The 20,605-nt window shown below is 38.7% G+C and overlaps 1 protein-coding gene across 11 annotated transcripts in view; it reads right to left on the reverse strand.

The window, feature by feature from the left end:
* Positions 1 to 20,605, reverse strand: part of ctnnd2b (catenin (cadherin-associated protein), delta 2b) — a 153,573-nt gene that overhangs the window by 17,283 nt on the left and 115,685 nt on the right. For all 11 annotated transcript variants that reach the window (XM_077537232.1, XM_077537198.1, XM_077537241.1 and 8 more), the window contains 3 exons: positions 18,171 to 18,303; positions 15,323 to 15,536; positions 2,837 to 3,023 (listed from right to left, as the gene is read on the reverse strand). In XM_077537232.1, the coding sequence (XP_077393358.1) occupies positions 2,837 to 3,023; positions 15,323 to 15,536; positions 18,171 to 18,303 (534 nt within the window). The remainder of the gene's footprint in view (positions 1 to 2,836; positions 3,024 to 15,322; positions 15,537 to 18,170; positions 18,304 to 20,605) is intronic.

Genomic DNA, 20,605 nt, shown 5'->3' on the forward strand with positions numbered 1-20,605 from the left:
AAGATGGCTCCAACACTATATAGCAAGGGTAACCGAAACATGGTTGGCCTGTGTGCCTGTTGTAAAAAATAGCTCTAATCCCCTAACACATCCACATTTTTTTTGTACCTCTTATCCTCGCTAGGGTGGCAGCACTAATGATTCATAATACCATATAATCAGAAGTAATTCAAACTTATTTTTATTTCATAATGTGCTCAAAATGGTTGCCCTCCACATTACTTTAGTATAACCAAGAAGCAGCTCTCACTTTATGAATGGATGGTGACCCTTGCTATACATACTAATTCATCAACATTAAATTTAGATCAGAGGGTATGCATATTATCCTGTGTACTGAAACGTTTATGAAAAGGGGAAAGGAAACAATGAAAAAGCAGATTTAAAAAAAATCTCAATCTCTCAAATGTGGGCACTTTCTCATTTCTCGAATCTTTATCTTCAAGTATGAATAAATGTGAAAACATACAGCCAAACAAATCAACTCAAAACTTCAACCTTCAACAAGGTAATGGAACTCCTTGGACTGGCATTGAAGAAACTGACTCATAAAAACAATTTTTAAAACCATGTCATCTCGGTCAAAAAGCAAAAATCAGGAGGTTTCTTTTGTTTTTACATTCCTTTCTTTGGGTGTCGATTCAGATTTCCCAAATCGATTTGATTTGATTCAGAAGGGCCCGATTCGATTCACATTGATATCCAATTCAATTAAGGATTTCATGCAGTACCAATTTTAATTTTATATGGAAGACATTCTCAGAAGTACCAATGCTGTAAACTTCATGCTCTTACTTGGTGCATTAGTATGAACGAAATATGAATATTTGCATTTAAAATTGAATACAATGCAGTTACATTGATCATGTATGTTTTATTGAACATGATCTAATCAAATCAATAAATAATAATAATTGAAATTGATTACAACCACAGCACTATGTAAATAAAGTGGCTAAAAACAATGGGCTTCTCTTCGGGCACAATTGAACAACGCTCGTACGACAAGTTTTTTGCTGCCGTAGGCACATTTCCGTGGTTTCATTTTTTTGTAAAAATAAATTTCCCCGTAATGTGAGAAGGTACATTAATTTATGTTTGGGCCTATTAAAAGTATTGATTTATGGATTTATTAATCAATATGGGGCTATGAATAGGAATATTGATTTGATGTCGATATATTGTTTTTTTTCAACCCAGCCCTATTCCTTTCTGCAGCATTTTTCTTCTTTTGTGGACTCTGCTTGCAAGCAGCACAGCTCTTAGTTGGCAGGCGGGTTTTTTTTTTTTTTTTTTGACATGTGACATAATTTGTCCAAAGTAAGACACAGTGAGCCGCAGGAAGGGCCAGGAAGAATTGTTAACGGGCTGATTGAAATACTGTGTGAGAATGGAGAGACTAGATGTGAACAGAGGGAAAGAAAATGAGAAAGTGGGGAGCATAAAAGATGGAGGACGAGGGGGAGCAGGTGGTCAGTGATATAGCGAACCTGCCATGAAATATTCCATCTTTAATCAGAGTCTCAGCATTCCCTAACGAGGTATGAGAAAGATGAATTGGGAGTTTGAGTTTAGGCAGCTGATCCACGCTAAGGTTTGCTCTGCAATACAACACACTAATGCAGACACATCAGCAGGCTCGAACCCCTACCTGTAGCTTTTAGAAGATGATGCAGCACTCTTGAGATTAATAACTCACACACCATTAGGCATGGACAAACTAGGGTGAGAAATAATATCAAGCTAACAGAAAAATTGTGAATACCATTTTGTAGCGCAGGCAATATCGCGACTTAGCAGCCATGAAGCTTAAGCAAAACTTCCTTTTCCCAGACTGTCGATTAAGATCTCACCATTACTACATAAAATTGTGTGCTCATTGGTGTTTTTAGAAATAAGCTGGGGGAAAAATTATTTAACCATGAAAAAGCAAATCCAAAACAATCTGTATCAGTGATGCTCTACTTCCAAGTGGTGTGATCCAAATGAGTAAACAAACACCGACACTCTAAAGCCAAATTGTGAGTCATCTTGATCGCAGCTAAGTCTGTCATTTTTTCCCAGACATAACGGAATCTAAATATAACCACACACATACTGCTTGCCTTGAACTTGAGAAGATTTATTTAGCTGTGACTGTGATGGGAAACACACAACTCAGTGGATAAATCCGCATAATCCCGTCTACAACCAAGTCTTCCTTAATGGCAGGCTCCAGTTGCGAATCACTACAGGAGTCCCATACAAACAAAATACAGGAGACAGCATAACCTAAAATTAAAAGCATAGGTGGTCCTGGATTGATTGGATTGATGATCCCAACCTAGGATCAACTAGCTAGCAGTAGATGTGTTCCGACCTACTCACAAAATCGGGTCATACATGTAGTTATGTGACTCCATCGTAAGCCAAACAATATTTTGGGAGTTTTCAGAATGGCCGGTCCATTTCGGCCGGTTACATCCGTTGGAGCTCCACCCCTCGCCTCAACATAGTTCCTTCACGACAAGATTGCATTGCACCAAAGCAATATTATTAGACATGGCTATGGCCTGAGTGCAAAAGCAGCAAATGGATTTGGAGTTTTTCATGGAATAAAAGGATGGGTTTGCCCTAAAAATCTGAAAATGTGTTTATTGTATTGAATTTGGTACTGGTCCAGTTTGATTCCCAATCTCTGCTGGAGTGCTCTTGAACACTGACATGTCTTCTTACGGAGATCAATACATACAATTAACAACAAAATGAAACTAGGAGAGGCTAATAATGTTTTTCCAAATTGGGTAGGTACAATTAAGAAGACAACAAAGCGAGCCTGTGGTGTGGCTTTACTCACCGGAGGCAGCCGGTGGCATTGCGGAGGACCTGGGACGAGTGGAGATGTAATTTGCGGTCTTCTTGCGTATGGGGGGAGGTGTCCCAGCCCGAGTGGGGGATGATCACAGCATTGGTCAGAACAGCCAGGGCGTCCTGGATGATAGGCATCTTGAGGGCATCACAGGACGAAAGGTTCCACAAGACACCTACGCAACAAGGATCAAAGTGTCAACTAAAATGCACACATTCATCCATTCTTCCTAAAAGACTATCAATGACTTCACATCCTTCAAGGGGCTTCTCCTTGGGTCAACGATCTTTTCATTATTATTGTCATATCAGCCATGCTGGTGATTGTAATAACATGGCAGAAATTTACTGTAGTCATTCTAGTTGACCTTCACTTTGTTAAATATCAGAGTCCGTATCTCAGGAATGCACCCGTGTAATTGGATGCTTGAATGTGTCCATCTCCAATCACATCTGCATTAATCTATCCTTCTCTGTAGCTTTAATGACCACCCTCAAAGATCAATGTAAGAGAACAGTGTGTGTGGTCAGAAGGAAGATGTAAATGACTCGCTCCCGTCTCCGCAACATTAATTAGTTGCGCCTGTCACATTTTTGCTTGCGTTCGCCTCATCACCGGATTTAGAAGAAGACGCTAGTAAACATGTAAAGAATTTTTGTCAATTGCTTTCGAGGCTCTTGGTTGAGGTCTGTTTTCCAGGGGAGAGAAACATATTTGTGATGTTCATGTCATCAAAACTTTAAGTTTGTGAAAATGCTATACTTGTATAAATAAAGTTGAGTTGGGTATCTTATATTAAAAACAAAGGGAAACTTGACTCATTGAGACATTTTCAGCAGGAAAAAGATAATATTTTGTGCAGAATGAATTTGATAACTACATTATTAGTAGTATACAATTAATACCTTTAAAAACTACTTTTTTTCCCCCCCGCTTGCTGTCGACTGAAGATGATGTCACCTGTGCTGAGGAAGTAGGTAATGAGACCAATCATGGGTCACCTGTTTTCTGGGTTTGGTCAGCACACTGAGCCACGATTGACCGTTACCTACCTCTTCACCACAGGTGATGTCATCTTCAGTCAACAACAAGAGGAAAAAAATTGTTTTTAAAGGTATAAATTGTACATGAAAAATAATGAAGTTTCATTCTGGACACAATATTAACTTTTTACTGCTGAAAATGGCTCAATGAGTCAAATATCCCTTTAATAATAACAACAACACAAATGTAAAAAGCGGCCACCTAATGTCAAGTTTATGCCACAGCTGCTAAATTAACAGAATCAATAGTATGAGAGGGTTCTAAGTTGTTAATATACCAGCAATTATAAGCTTCAGTTTAAAATATGGTTATTATTTACCTTCATGGATGTTCAAATGACATATACAGTACAAAAAAAACCTTAAAATATAGTGAACGATTCAAATCATAAAGTCTGTTTTGATTTGACAAACCAAATTTAATGGCTAAATTTTAAAATCATCAATTCCTGGAATCATAACGTACCCCATGTATCGAGACAACATAGCAAATCGTCTTTTACAAGCAATGTACACATGATAAAAATCGATTTGGTGATGCTGATTTGTTGTTTCTTTGAATTTAATTAACCAGAGTAATTTGAAATTTGGAGAGCTTTTCCATCCATCCATCCATCCATCCATCCATCCATCCATCCATCCATCCATCCATCTTCTTAAAACCGCTTATTCCTCACATGGGCCGCGGGGGGTGCTGGAGCCTATCCCAGTAGGCTTCGGGCAGTAGGCGGCGTACATACTGAACTGGTTGCCAGATAATCACAGGGCACACAGAGACAAACAAACACTTATACTCACAATCACACCTATAGGGACATTCAGAGTGTTCAATTAACCGACCTTGCATGTCTTTGGAATGTGGGAGGAGAGCGGAGTACTCGGAGGAGACGCACGCAGGCACGGGGAGAACATGCAAACTCCACCCAGGGCACTGGGATGCAGACGTGCTAACCAGTCATCCACCGTGTCGCCCTGAGCTTAATATCCATCCATCCATCCATCCATTTTCTTGACCGCTTATTCCTCACAAGGCTCGTGCCTATCCCAGCTAGTACACCCTGGACTGGTTGCCAGCCAATGGCAGGGCACACAGAGACAAACAACCATCCACACTCACAAGCACACCTAAGGAACATTTTGGAGCGCCCAATTAACCTGCCATGCATGTCTTTGGAATGTGGGAGGAGACCGGAGTACCCGGAGAAGACCCACGCGGGCACGGGGAGAACATGCAAACTCCACCCAGGAAGGCCGGAGCCTGGACTCGAACCGGAGACCTCAGAACTGGGAGGGGGACGTGCTAACCAGTCATTCACCGTGCCGCCCAAGCTAAATATGTTGTTGCATATTAATAAACATGGCAAAAGCTACAGCCACACAATATCGAATTGATGCCCCCCGAATCTAACTGAATCAAATCGTTACATCCTTGACCCCATGTATCGAGAATCACATCAAATAGTTTTTTGTGGAGAGACGATCTCACACCTAGTAAATGACATTATTTGTTAATTAAAATGCTAGATTAAAGTTCTTACATGCATTTCCGGATATTAAATAAAGACATATTTTGGTGGTTGATATCATGAGCTCACTGAAATTGAAAGAATCTGCATTACAGTAAAGCACATTAGGATGCATGATACACTTGCTATTAGGGGTGTGAATTGCCTAGTACCTGACGATTCGATTCGTATCACGATTCACAGGTCACGATTCGATTCGATACCGATTAATCCCGATACGAATGGTCACGATTCGATACCGATTAATCCCGATACGAATTTATAAGTCGATTGTTGCGATTTTTTTCCATTCAAATTTAGAAAATACTATCAGTAAATTTGTACATGTACACTGTAAGATTTGTATGAATATATTTATCTAAAACTTGAGGCTTATAACCGTGAGCCACTGTACACAAACAGTTTGCAATCTGTTTCACATTTGAACAGCATTAAAATAAAAATATTAAGGCTTAATGTGCCGTTCATATAACATTCTTCCATGCTCAAGGTGTGAATCCTAAAAAAAAAAAAAAAAAAAAAAAAAATAAAAAAAAAAAAAAAAAAAATCTGAAAAAATCGATTCTGCCGATTATTGAATCGATTCGAGAATCGCGCGATGTAGTATCGCGATATATCGCCGAATCGATTTTTTTTTTAACACCCCTACTTGCTATCACTGTGTACACATTAGTAACAAACAATCAGTCATAGCTAACCATGTACCATTTGTCAACATCCTTGACTACACAAATTTTCAAACTTGTATTACGAAAAAGTTGCATAACGGATGTTTTTAGTATTCAAACACAGCCGCAAGAATATAAACAAGAAGGTTTTCTGTACGGACAAGTGAGCGAGACAGCTTTCACAAGCGTAACGTGGGGAAGAATTGCCCTTTGTTGATAATGTCAAAATCATAAAGTGTGTTCAATCTACCAAGCTACAACAGCAATTAGCCATGTGCACTTTAAGAAAACACACATACAGGGCAATGTTTGCAATCAGCAACGTCTTTATTCTAATTTTTGCCGGATAGTCCAAATCTTATGGATGGAAACAAGTTGCTGCATATGATTGCGTTACTAAATTTGCTTACCTCAATTTGAAGATCCAAGAGGCTTTTTTTTTTGTTTTGTTTTCTGAGGTTGTCTAAAAAATAAATGAGCAAAAACTTATAGTTCGTTGTGTATATTGTGTATTTAAAATGCTGAGCACCCTGAGGATGATCATGGTTTCCATAAAGAATCATGCAAATAATATCATCATGAGCAAAATCATCCGTTTGCCAGCCTCTTTTCCACTGTGCGATATGACATCATCCGCCTGAGGAGAAAGGCGGAGTGGCTCTTTATCTTTGATCGGCCACGTTTGCACCCACAAACCCGCACACGGACGTGCACAAATACACACGCAGATGAAGGGGGTTAATTGCCTCAGCCTTACATCATGAGTGGCAGCAGGAGGTTACAAATGCGCTGTTGTATTGAGAGGGGGGAAATGAACATGTTGGCTGGCTTTCTTTGTCTCTGAAGCCGTAGCGCAGCTCTCATTTGGGCTGTCATTCACTCCGCTATCTCATTTCTCCCTCCTGCATCACTGCATTGCATCTCTTTATCTGCCTATTGATATTTGAATTTGCTTTGCACACTTTTTGTATCTCGGACATCTGACGCCACCATTTGTCATTTTGATACGACAGCGGGAGTCTGCACAGAGAAATATGTTCAAGCTATTGCCTTGCAAAAACCTCATTGTTGAGTAGTGGGGTGAAAAAAGAATGTAATCATACTTTTTTTTGGTTTAATAATTGCCAGATTTTAGCCTCCTTCTGTCTCACCATGGCAACTGGAGTAGGAAACAGTTCAGAGATTCAGTGCGGTCTTAATTGCGACTGCTATTAAAAAAATGAAAGCATGCATCCATCCATTTTCTATAACATTTATTCTCATGCTTACCAGAATACGCTATATGGACATGAGTAATTGGCTTTGGGATCATATCACTGACAGGGAGTGAAAATGTAAGAATATATACAGTAGCATTTATTTGCCTGAAATTCACTGAATCGTAGCCAAGATTCAATGCATCACACAGCGTCAACATTCAGCAATTTATAGATTCGGACACTTCCAGTCATGGGTTGGATTTTCTAACAAGCACTATTAAACAGCACCTTCAACTTTTTTTTTTTTTTTTTCGCTTTTTGATGTGCTACCCTTTCCACATTTTTCAAATAATTTTTACTATTCTAACTTCCAACGTGATAAAAAAATTCATGGTTTTGCCAAAATTCTACATTTTCAATCCAAAATTCACATTTAATTTCCAAAGGCACATTAATTTACATTAATTTACATTGTTCCCATTTCAAATTAAAAACTCACCTCACGAAGGATTTTCAACATTCCAAAAACGTCCTATTTTAAAAGTAATATTCTGAATTTCTCACCCAAATTTCTCGCATTGTGATCACTTCTTTTTTCACATTCATTCACTGATTTACATAACTCCTCACTAATTTCAACACACTGCAAATATTCATGCTGTTCAGGGCTACTACTATTACTACTATTATTACTACTTTTTCCCCATTCCAAATATTCCCATTTTTCCCAAAATTCAACAATTTTCCACAAAAATACACTATTAATTCCCAATGAGACATTAAACCTAATAGATTCAAATCATTTCTCTTTGAAATTGAAATCATTTAGCTCATTCAATTCACCTTGAGAACGATTTTCAACAAATTTTCTCCTCTAATTTCTAATTTCCTTGACTAGTTCAAGCCGTTCCAATTTTAAACTTCTCAGCTTATCCCAACAGCTAATTTTTTTTCTTTAAAAATTTCAAACATGAAAGCCAAAAATTAAAGTATTTTAGTTTTCTCATCTAATATTTACATTTATTTACCAAATTAAACCATTCTGACTTGAAACTGTTAAGTTCATTCCATGTCATTGTATATCATTCGATACCGTCCAGCCTCTCAGCCTTCACACACAATTTCTCCAGAAATTACATTCTCTAGTTTTCTAGAGACTCACGCAAGCACACTGACAACATGGAACACAATATGGAAGCTGACAATTCTTTTTTTTTTTTTTTTTTTTTTTTTAATGAGATTTATTTTTGCTTGGTTGTTTTTGTCCATTGAACCAGAAGAACAGTGGTCACTGATGTTGGCCATTACAGATAACCTGATTTTGTTGTACTTTCTCCAAAAAGTGTTTGATGGGCTTGAGGTGGGGGTCCTGTGCTCATTCTTCCTCCCCGCCTGCACTCATCCAAGCATATCTTGATGGACGTTGCTTTGTGCACTGCTGCACAGTCATGCTGGAACAAAAAGGGCCTTTCTTAAACTATTCCCACAATGTTGCAAGCATATGATTCTCTAAAAGTTCTGGATAAGATAAAGAATAATAATATTTAGAATATAGGTATAAGAATTTAGGGAAATTAGGGGCCTATATTTTAAAGGCTAAAACTATTTTTCTCCCTTGAGGTATAGCTTTTTTTCCCCTGTGCATTCATCATTCTGTTTGGAGCTGTTGATGTTCTTGCATTTCAGCTTGACATTTCTTTGATGCTGGTAGAATACCAAAGTAATTACTCACTGAGACGGGCTTGATGAAATTTTGATGAATTGATGGAGGTCCAGCAGTCAGACTAGCCCACTTGTAATTTCATGTGGCACTGTGGAAACAAGGCTGTCCTCTCCTTTAACACATTCACTGCCATAGACGGCTTTAGACGTCAAAGATTCATTTCTTTCCTGCACACGCAATAAAACAATGTGCAAAAAAGCTTTTTCGTTATGCATCAACTTGGTATTAAAGCAACAACAGTAAATTGCAGCGTTTACTACACATAGTTAAAAAAAACAAAAAACTTTTGTGTAGTCTCCAAGAATATTCAAAACATACGGACATCCAACTTTAACACATTCACTGCCATAGACGGTTTTAGACGTCAAAGATTTTTTTTTTGTCCTGGACTGGCAGTGAATGAGTTAAGAACGGCACTGTTAAAAGTTTTACCCTGCTTAAACTAAAAAAAATGTCCAGATATCACATGTAAAATATTTGACTTCACAGAAACTACATCGAGTGACTTCGTATGACCTGATTATTTCATTTGATGTAAACCATAATTCTTCACTTGAACCAACCTTATGTTTTTTTGCCTTGATCCAAAATATATTCATTAGGTACTGAACCAAATTAATTCATTTAGTTTTAACTGAATTAACATAATCAATTTGACATCCCACAAAAGAACCTGTCAGTGAGCAGCAGCAGGTACTCAGGGACCGTTTGGTGATCTAACCCTCCAATTCCAACCCAATCCACCTGAGTGTCAAGGAAGAAGGCAAACGGCTTCCATTTTTAAAGTCTTTCGGTATGACCCAGGCAGGGATTGAACCCACAATGTCCCAGTCACAGGGTGGACACTCTGCCACTGAGCTGGTTTTACTTGACAAATAAATAAATAAATTAAAAAAACAAAACAAAACAAATATATATATATATATATATATATATATATATATATATATATATATATATATATATATATATATATATATATATATATATATATATTTACTGTGATTGGCTGGCAACGAGTCCAGGGTGTACCCCGGCTACTGCCCATAGGCCAGCACCCCCCGTGACCCTTGTGAGGAATAAGCGATCAAGAAAATGGATGAATGGATGTGTATATATATATATATATATATATATATATATATATATATATATATATATATATATATATATATATATATATATATGTATATATAATATTGTATTGTCCATCTCAAAGCTACAAAGACACAACAGAGTACACTCAAACTATATTTATTAATCTTTTTTTTCTTCTTTTCTTATATGTATTAATCTTAAAACATGATCCATATGCAACATATGAACTAGAGATGAGGTGAGGATGGAGAGAAAAGAGGAGAAAGAAGATGATGGAAAAGGCAGAATATCCCATTTATAATATGGTCAGTCTTTCAAGAGGTGTCAGACCACAACAACAACAAAAAACAGATATTCTAACAAGCAAATGAACCGGACAAACACACTTGGTAACAGGCATACACAATCTAAGATTGTAATTAATCAATCTCATATCAAAGACTGCTTTTTGAAAGTAGTGTTGACCTTCAAACTACCAAATTCTAAACAACTCACTCAAAGCCCAACAAAATAGTACAGCATTTATGACTACAGATAGAGTACAATGCCATTTGTTTTAAAAGTGCATTCACTCACACATAGAAACATGATCTGCCAGGTGGGGAAACGAACCCACGCCGCCTGCATCGGAAGCAAGCAGCAGTAAATCAGAACCCATGTACGATAACGCCATGGTGGTACTGATGTGCTGTTGTTTCAATGCGCATGCGTAAGTCCATTTGGCTCAAACTAAATATATTACCCAGAGGGCATGAAGACAAGAAATTTAATTGGAAGGAAATCGAGTACTTTATTTTGGGTCCTTTGGACATATTTTTAGTTCCATCGAAATCAAAATTGATGTCTGACAATGCAAAATAAATAGTTTTCACAATAAAAATCAATACATTTATCCTGTTTTGAATGGATATTATTACTTTCAATGAAATGCTGATTGCAATCCTTTTTACAGTGTGGATGGATGTTTTTAATGATTGCTTTTCTTTTATGTCACAGGTAAAATTCAGCAAATGAGCGTTCTCAGAAACCTATCCCAGGTCCTTGTTTGGTACAGTAGCATCATGTTTTGTGTTTTAATCCCATTATCCTCCCAAGCATTCCTTATCCCCCAGGGGGATCCTAATGCTGCGTCTTCAGTTCAATTTATCCACTGCGGGACTGCAAGAAATTGTCATCATTGTGCAGGGTTTCCCAAGGACACCCACGCTGTTGTATGCAGCATCTAATCAGCTGGGAAGAAGGATTTTCACTTGTTTTAAACTGCCTGTATACCCCCCCCCCCCCCCCCCACCCCAAAAAAAAAATAAAAAAAAATCACATTTTGTTCTGAACAGGAAACCGAGCTGGAGAGGTGCAAGAGAGATTGGAAAATGGAGGTCATTTTCCCTGTTTGACACTTTTTTTTTCCCCCTTCAAGCCTTTTTTTCATCAGGCGGTATGTACAGCGTGTGTGAGTCAGCTGTGATCCTGATTGAAAATGCCCATAAGAGGACGAGATGATACTGAAGAAAGGCAAAGTCCATACACAGGATGAGAAGTGAATTTTTCAGTAGGACTTTTAATACAGATAGAAGCTTCTGTTTTACTTCTTTTTCCGCATGGATTTAATTTCTTTGACAGATTAAAGAAAAACTTTCAGAGTTTTGGCGATTAACAAAGATGGTCGACCAAGAAGTATGCTCCAGGATTGAACTGCGGTCGGTTCTCAAGGTTTTGGCTGCTGAAGGGTGCAAACCAGCTGAAACTCATAGGAGACCCCTTCAGACATTCACCTGTTTGGTCCCTTGAAAGTGTTCACAAGAGGCACAAAGTTTGAAAGTGACGATGAAGTCAAAAGTGTTGTGAGCAACTGGCTGAAACATCAGACCAAAGATTTTTAGGCTGAGGGAATATGGACGCTTGTGCACAGATGGGAAAAGTGTGTGACAGTGTCTGAGAGACTATGTTGGAAAAAGGAAAAAAAAGTAAGCTTCTATCTGTATTAGAAGTCCTTATACCGAAAAATTCACCTTATTTATTGATTGACATTGACACTGACTCAGAGCAAAAGGTTCATAAAACGTTATTTTAGGTGGGTAATCATCTCACATACACATACAGGATTTCACACTTGCTCAGATGAATGTCCAACCACAAGTTGAAATCAATCCATCGTGTTTTGGGATATTCGCATCTGGAACTTCTCCCACAGTCACATTGTGTTTTGCAGAAATACTGTATGGACAAAATCTTATATTTGAAGAATTCCGCTCCAGTTCCACAACTCAAAACTAATCGTTTTCTTGTCATTCCTTGTTAAAGAACAAAGCCAAATGAAGTGTTGTTAATACTGCCGTCTGCCTAAAATTGCTGATCTTGCCACGGACTGATGCCCCCTCAATTGTATTTGAAGTTCAAGATTTAAAAAAGTTGACTTCACAAGTACTGTACGAGTCACTGAGTTGACAATATTAGAATGTGTAACCTTCTGACTTCTTTGTTTCAGCAACTAAATCATTGTGATGATTTTTTAAATGCTGAATATGGACTATGTCATTTGCTGTTATGGCAAATCGGTAAATGCCATGACAATTGTACCAGTTCAGTTTATTTGGTATTATTTACAGTCCAACAACAACTATGACAGATATGAAACGACTCATTTCTTGACTGGTGGAAGAGCACTTCACCTTTAGGAGTTACTGATATTAACTATAAATATGAATATAAATTCATATTAGGACTTCCCTACACATAAATATAACTCAACTCAACTATATTTATAAAGCGCTTTAAGACACAAGACACATGATTATTATTATTATTATTTTTTCATTTATTATATAGTATCCTTATTTCCACTCTAAATGTTTTTCATTTGGTTGTATTTTAATTAAATGTCATTCAGTTTTTTGTCATGTCTTTCTGTTAAAATGAAAACATACAACGTGTATTCTCTTTCAGTTGAAAAGATTTGATATTCTATTCACGAGAATCTGGTATAATAATCACAACTACCGTACATACTCTACTGTATCTATCTTATCACTTGAGAAAAATGTGTTCCCTGCTCATTCCATCACACTTATGAACGGATAAAGCTTTATTACTCATTGTGTAATGTTACTAATAGTCGTAACAAGAAAATTCCTAGTGGGACCAGAAGTTTCCCACATCAATTTTACACCTGCTTGCACTTTGAGGAAGCCACATCTCAAAATATTCAAACAAAAGATCCTGTGTCATCTTGATGATGCATTATTCGTTGACATCTTGGCTGGCAACTGTCCATCCACAATATTTTGTTTTGAATTTGTATTTTCATAATCTTCAGAGTCAGCAGACAGTAAGATTATCTGTTGACTGATCCAGACTGGTATTCAGTTTAGAAGGTTAAACTGAACGTAACTCTGGTTAAATTTGGTCAATGATAATTTAGTAATTTGTCAGAAGTCAAAAATAACTGATGGCAAGCATGATTCAAGCACCAATTTACTATAGGATGAAACAACAACATACACGTTCAGTTTGAGACATTTATAGCCTACAAACAACACAAACATTATATAACAGTAGCAATGTCACTTGTGTGCATGTTTTTTAAATTTCATTCTCACTTTGAATAAACCCCAAAGAATTCTGGATGTGGATCAGTCAAATGTTAAAAATAATTTATGGTGTCGATGACTGCCTATCAAGGTCCTGGAGGTAAAAGTCTTTTCATGATTACGGGCTTTGGGAATAGCAAGAACTCGAAACATGGCTGGTAATCATTTAATTATTTTGGAGTTTGGTTTCTGTCGAGTCCTCAGTGGGTTCAGAATGACATCTTACATACTGCGCTTTGACGTGGAACATCATTTCTGAAGCCCAGTGTGGGCCAAAGTGTGTGAGATTGGTAAACCCTAACGCAAAATCATTTTTTGATCAAACGTCTATAATGCATCGAGATAAAATGCACAGACTTGAATAGTTTTTTTCCTGTTATAGGTACACAACTCCCCCGGTCATGTGTCAACTGTCAATCAAATACCACTACTAGCCCTTGAAAAATGGATGCGACTTCATCTTTAATCATCTGCCGATGGAGAAAAACGGTTCAGCACTATATCTGTCTTTGCACGTTTTTGGAAATTACCTCCAACCATGTATAATACAATCATAAACGAATCTCTGAATTCATTTTACTATATCTTTGAGTTTCATTCTATATTTGATCCAAAACCTGTCCAAATTTTTTGAATTAATCATGTCACACACAAACATAAGGCAGAGGCAATTTCAGACCCGTTCTAGGAATATGCAGGATTGCCAGATACAAGTGAACAGAAGAGGGCAACATACATTTTCAGATTTACCTTGTCTGTATATTTGCCTATATGTTTATGCAGATAAAATTACTCGGGATGCATGATAATATCGGTGGCCAATAATTATCGGCAGTTATCGACCTATTTGACTTCAAAGAGATAAACCAGATAATAGAGAAATCCGCTGATATTTAACGACAATTATCAACCAATTTGGTGTCATCCAGATAAACCAGATAATAAAGAAATTTGCAGATAATTATCAGCAATTATCAACCAATTTGACATCATACAGATAAAACAGATAATAAAGATATTAGCAGACAATTATCGGCAATTATCGACCAATTTGATTTCATCCAGATAAACCAGATAATAAAGAAATTTGCCGAAAATTATCGGCAATTATCGACCAATTTGATTTCATCCAGATAAACCAGATACTAAAGAAATTTGCCGAAAATTATCGGCAATTATCGACCAATTTGACGTCAAACAGATGAAGCAGATAATAGAGAAATCCGTCCATAATTATCGGCAATTATCAAACAATTTGTCTTCATAAAGATAAACCAGATAATAGAGAAATCCGACGATAATTATTGTCAATTATCAAACAATTTGGCGTCATACAGACAAACCAGATAATAAAGAAATTTGCCAAAAATTGTCGGCAATTATCGACCAATTTGATTTCATACAGATAAACCAGATAATAAAAAAAATTGCCGAAAATTACCGGCAAAGAAATTCGCCAAAAATTGACGGCAATTATAGACCAATTTGATTTCATACAGATGAACCAGATAATAAAGAAATTCACCGAAAATTATTGGCAATTATCAAACAATTTGACGTCAAACAGATAAACCCTTAAAATGACTATAAGTTAATTGTTAGAATTAATTGCTATTTCTGTGTGTTTCACCTGTAAGGAGCTCTCGGATCTCTACGTCTGTGGTCTTCCGGAGAAGTCGGACCAGAGCTGGTATTCCTCCACAGTTTTTGAGTGCAATCTTGTTGTCGTCATTGGCCTTCCCGTAGACGAGGTTCCGAAGAGCACCACAGGCGCTGCGGTGCACATCAGTCATACGGTGGTCCAGCAAGTCCACCAGAAGTTGGATGCCACCCTGTCGCCGGATCTGAGGTCAAGACAGGTGGACGAGTCACTACGAGACCTTCATATCGTGATAATATCGTATCGGGATGTTTTGATATCGTTACATCCCTACATTATAAAACATTTCCTCAGTGAAAACAAGACAAAATGTTCCAAAGCGGGTAAAATAGTAGGTAAGGAATAGTGTGTCTTGTTTTTCAGTACATGAAATTAGAGTTACATTCTAAATATGTGAAAATAACTTAACATTTTAAAGAGTGTGATTAGTTACACCCCATTTAGAACATTTGAAAACACTGAAATTTTCCTTTGACTCAACACAGTTTGTTAAGAATAAGATTGCTTGTTGTTACTGTTAATACTGCAAAATAGCTAATAAATTGTCCAAGTAAAATACTCAAAAATCCATCCATCCATCCATCCATCCATCCATCCATCCATCCATCCATCCATCCATCCATCCTATTATTGCGGTCTATCTGACTGGGAAATCCCAATGCATTCTCAGACAAGTAAATGTGACAAGTCACATGGAGAGATACATCTTTGTGCGGTAAAGGACACAACGATCCATGCATTGTCACTGCACTTCACCAGTGTGGCAACAGACAACTCTCAAAATCATCTTGGATCATCTGCACCACTATTTAGACAGGGTTTCTGACTTTCTGCCACCAAGACGTCATTTCACTGGGATTGGGCGCACCAAGGATTGTCTGCCCAACAGGCAAAATTGCAGCGCAGTTCATTTTGTACCTTCTGGGAAGAGTATACTCAAATACCTAAATTTAGCCTGTGGAGTGTGAGTTCTCAAAAGTAAGACCAATTACGATGGCTCATTTGGCATCTTTTAAATAGCACGTCTGGCGCAAACTAATGTACAGCTGTGCACAGGCCAAATCAGGCAGCGAAAACCTTTCGGCTTATAAATATTTTGAAAGAAAAATTATGGCAACATATGTTTTTTGACAAATACAATTGTGGAACTTGTGATTGATTTAAGGGCTTACTTTGACACAGTCACAAGAGGTAGTTGTGTCATATCAACTGCAGTATGACAAAACTCCTTCCAACGTGTTTCCAAGCATTTGGGTCATTTCAGTGCATGGTGACGATTGGTGCCGGCCTCTCCCAGGCAGTTTTTAGGTATCCAACTGACACACATTTGGGGCCAGTTAAATCAACCTGTTATGTACTTGTCGGCTGCCCCAAATTAATGGCGCAATGAATTTAGTTTCTTTAACTCAATAATGTTTACAGTGATCAGTTGAGAGTTCCGCCTTCTCCTCACTTGAGTTTCCAGAACAGAAAATCCAATGAATGATATGACACCCCCTAACAAGTCTGACTGTTATTTCTCACATGAACATCGAGGTCCCCTACCAGAATGAGGGAGTCCTCAGCAGAAGTTCTCTGCGTCACCCCCTCCCCTTGACAGTTTGGGGGATGGGGAGAAAAATACACAGAACAGAATCTGAGCCGCAGCTATTCCTCAGCTTTCTCTGTATTTTTAATGTATGTTGACGGATGCTGTTTGAAGAATAATTCTCGTCCCAAATCAGTCCCTTAGATTCATGGGCAGGCTTAATACTGTTAAATAAAAGTGAATGGAGTCGTATTACAGGGACAGATGTTTTCCTTTTGGATCCTGAATGACGAAAGCTCTTAATGACACGAGGTCAAACAGTAGGAGCAGAGCGATATTCCAAGTTTGTGTTAAGACGGTGTACTGAGACATCAATGCCATTTAATAGGAAGCTCGGACAGCTGCGCATTTGGAATGGAGTTTCCCAATGGTGTGTCACTCTCGGTAGCGGACCTGTAGATTCATTTCTCTTCAACTTGACACCAGAGATGCAATATAAAGTGTAATATATGATTTCAGGATTTCTGGATGAGTTATTCCATGAAAGAGAAATCCCATCCTTTTGCATCTAAGTGATGATTCTGATTGTTGACAGATTAGCATCTGTAATTTCCTGCTGTGAACTGTAGGTGAATAAAAAAATACGTATGATAAGAGATGATCACATTTCTAGGATTATTAGAACCAAGCATTGCAAATACAACGTTCATTTATTTGTATGCTGCTTATTTTATTGCCAATGTTGGAAGTAACATGATGTCACGTGTTTGTGCCATTTTCTCCTCAACATGCTCTGAAACTTCAGGTCTGGTGTATTTTTGGACTAGATTAGAGGATTACAGTACAAAATCTCAAGTTATCAGGGAAATCTTTTTTCTCTGCGTTGGAAAAGCCGAATTGCTGACAAATCAGCTTTTGTAAAGGGCACGCTCCGCTGTGCGCGCGTGCGTGCGTGTGCTTGTGTGTTCTGGTTTGACATTTTGAGATTATGGGGACAACATTTTGACATACATTGCGACCCAAAGGCACAAAGGGCTCATAATGAGTAAAGCCTGTCAGATGGAGTCTTGGCCAAATCCTCAATCTTGCATGCACTGTGACAACCCTCTGTCATTAAGCAATTGCAGCTGGCGTGCGGGCATGGATCAAGCTTCTCTAAATACAGTATAAAACACAAGAACCCTGCTGACTGGTTGGTATACTGAGTGGGTAACCACAATCTTGTGAAAAGACACACTGGAGCAAACAGACAAAAAGCAAATGACAAGGGTTTGTCCTCCGAGTTATTACCTCACACTTGATCTTGTTGTCTCCAAAGCAGAGATGCTGGAGGTAGGCGGCAGCGTTCGACTGGACTGATGGGAACTGATGTTGTAACATTTGGATCACCTCCGGCAACTCTGGATCCCTCCAACCAAACTCCCTGCAGGGAGACACAGAGGAAACATTGCACTACATGTGTGGCCATTCTCTTCTTTTGTGAGAGTGTGTGCACATGTACTCAAAGGCAGACTGCTACATTCAATCACAATAACAACCGTAATATTACTACTACTACCTTAATATGAATTAACTTTGATGAATTAATTTACCATGAGGTTGACCCTGACAGTAACACCAACAATAAATCCTAACAATGAAATTCAACAAAAATCAAACCGTGCTGTCATGAATGGCGTCCAATGATTCATATATTCGAGGAGGCCCATTATCACGAGCATAAACTAAATCATTTTAAAAGGGATACGTAATCCACTCCTCAACATGTGAGTGATTTCGGGATCCATTGTTTGATGCTATTTTGGATTCGAGCCAACCTGAGTTTGGCTAACTTTGACTTTATTATACACTATATAAATATTGATGTAATTAGTTTATATTTTTAAAACGTGAATAGGTTCTGGGAGGAGTTGTGTGCATAAGTCCCCCTCCCTCCTCCCACCCAATTTAGTTTGAATTAATACAGAAATTCGGATTATGGGAAAGTCATTTATAGTCTGCTCCAGTATTTAGTCTACTGATATTTTCTTGATCTCTTCATATATTTGACTCCATTCGCTAAAGGAATTACATTCATTTTCCTTTTCCCCCGAAAACCGTTTATTAACATTCAATGTTTTCCACGTGAAACAGAAGTAAATTAAGATAAAAATCCCAGAAAACACAAATTATTTTATTTCTCTAAATACTGAGGAGAAAAAAAAAACTGCAAATATGCAGCTGCTGTAATTTTAAGTTGCAATATCAACATTTGCCACTAGATGGCAGAGATGGATTTGTTGTGCTTACACTGGGTCTTTTCCTGCCCAATAGCCTACTACAACATCCATCCATCCATCCATCCATCCATCCATCCATCCATCCATCCATTTTCTAAACCGCTTACTCCTCACAAGGGTCGCTGGAGTGCTGGAGCCTATCCCAGCCAGCCAGCGGGGTACACCCAGAACTGGTTGCCAGCCAATTGCAAGGACACAGAGACAAACAACCATCCACACTCACAAGCACACCAAGGGTCAATTCAGAGCACCCAATTCATGGCATGGAGGCTCTTGGTGGAGGAGTGGAACCGTCACTTGCCTTCAGTGCCGGTTGGCGTGGGTTTGCTTCTCCGAGACGTTTGTTTGTGTGCGTGTTTGTGTGAGTGAGTGAACAAAAAAATAATATGCCATGAGCAACCAACTGCCGTCCAGCAACCAACCAGCTACTCTGGTTCCTTGCACCCTCCACCGGCTGCAGAACCTCCAGCCTCCCAACTGTCTTCTCCCAGAGAGCCATTTATTCCCATCCCTACTAGGTATTCTGGTGACCTAGGCACATGTGCACAATTTATGCTACAATGTACATTAGTCTTTAACCAGCAGCCCAGCACTTATACCACCACCTGGACAAAAATCGCCTTCATTATGAGCCTATTATCAGGACAGGCGGCCGCTTGGGCCTTGGCCATTACTGAGCAAGGATCGGTGCTGCTAAATGAAATGAAAGGAAATGAAACGTGTTTTCGATCACCCGGTGCAGGGCAGGGAAACGGTCGGCCAGTTGCTAGATTTGTGTCAGGGCAGCAATACTGTCTCGCAATATGCATTAACTTTCCTGATTCTGGCAGCCAGTAGGGTATGGGGACTCAGAACTACAGACAGTTTTTCAGAAGGGCCTAGCTGGGGAGATAGAGGAGGAGTTAGCTTTGAGAGAAGAATGTAGCTCACTCAATGAACTTATTACATTAGCCACTCGCATAGACAACCGCCTCAGGGAGAGACGGAGGGAGAAGAAGAAGACGACCCAGACTCATTGCTCTCCGACCTTCTCGCCTTCCAGCTCAACCATCATGGGAAACTCCACCGCCTCTTCTCCTTTCAACGCTCCCGAGCTCCAATCCAGCAAGATAACATCCTGTGAAGAGCCCATGCAGTTGGGCAGGGCTCGACTCAGCCCTGTTGAACGACAGTGACGCATGAGGATCGATCTATGCCTGTATTGCAGCCAGGGGGGCCACTTCCTGGCAAGCTGCCCAGAGTTGCCAAGCCGGGGCTCACCATTAGGAAGGGAGACACTAGTGAGCCGGATATCTTCCCCTTCTTCCACCCAAATGCACATTCCAGGTATAATTCACGTGTCACTATGCTCGTTGCTGTTCCAGGTGCTCATTGACTCAGGGGCCGACGACGTCATAGACATTGACTACACAAAAAAAAAAAAAAAAAACACACACACAACCTTTC

This window comes from Festucalex cinctus, chromosome 1, assembly GCF_051991245.1.
Source record: "Festucalex cinctus isolate MCC-2025b chromosome 1, RoL_Fcin_1.0, whole genome shotgun sequence".
NCBI classification, from domain to species: Eukaryota; Metazoa; Chordata; class Actinopteri; order Syngnathiformes; family Syngnathidae; genus Festucalex; species Festucalex cinctus.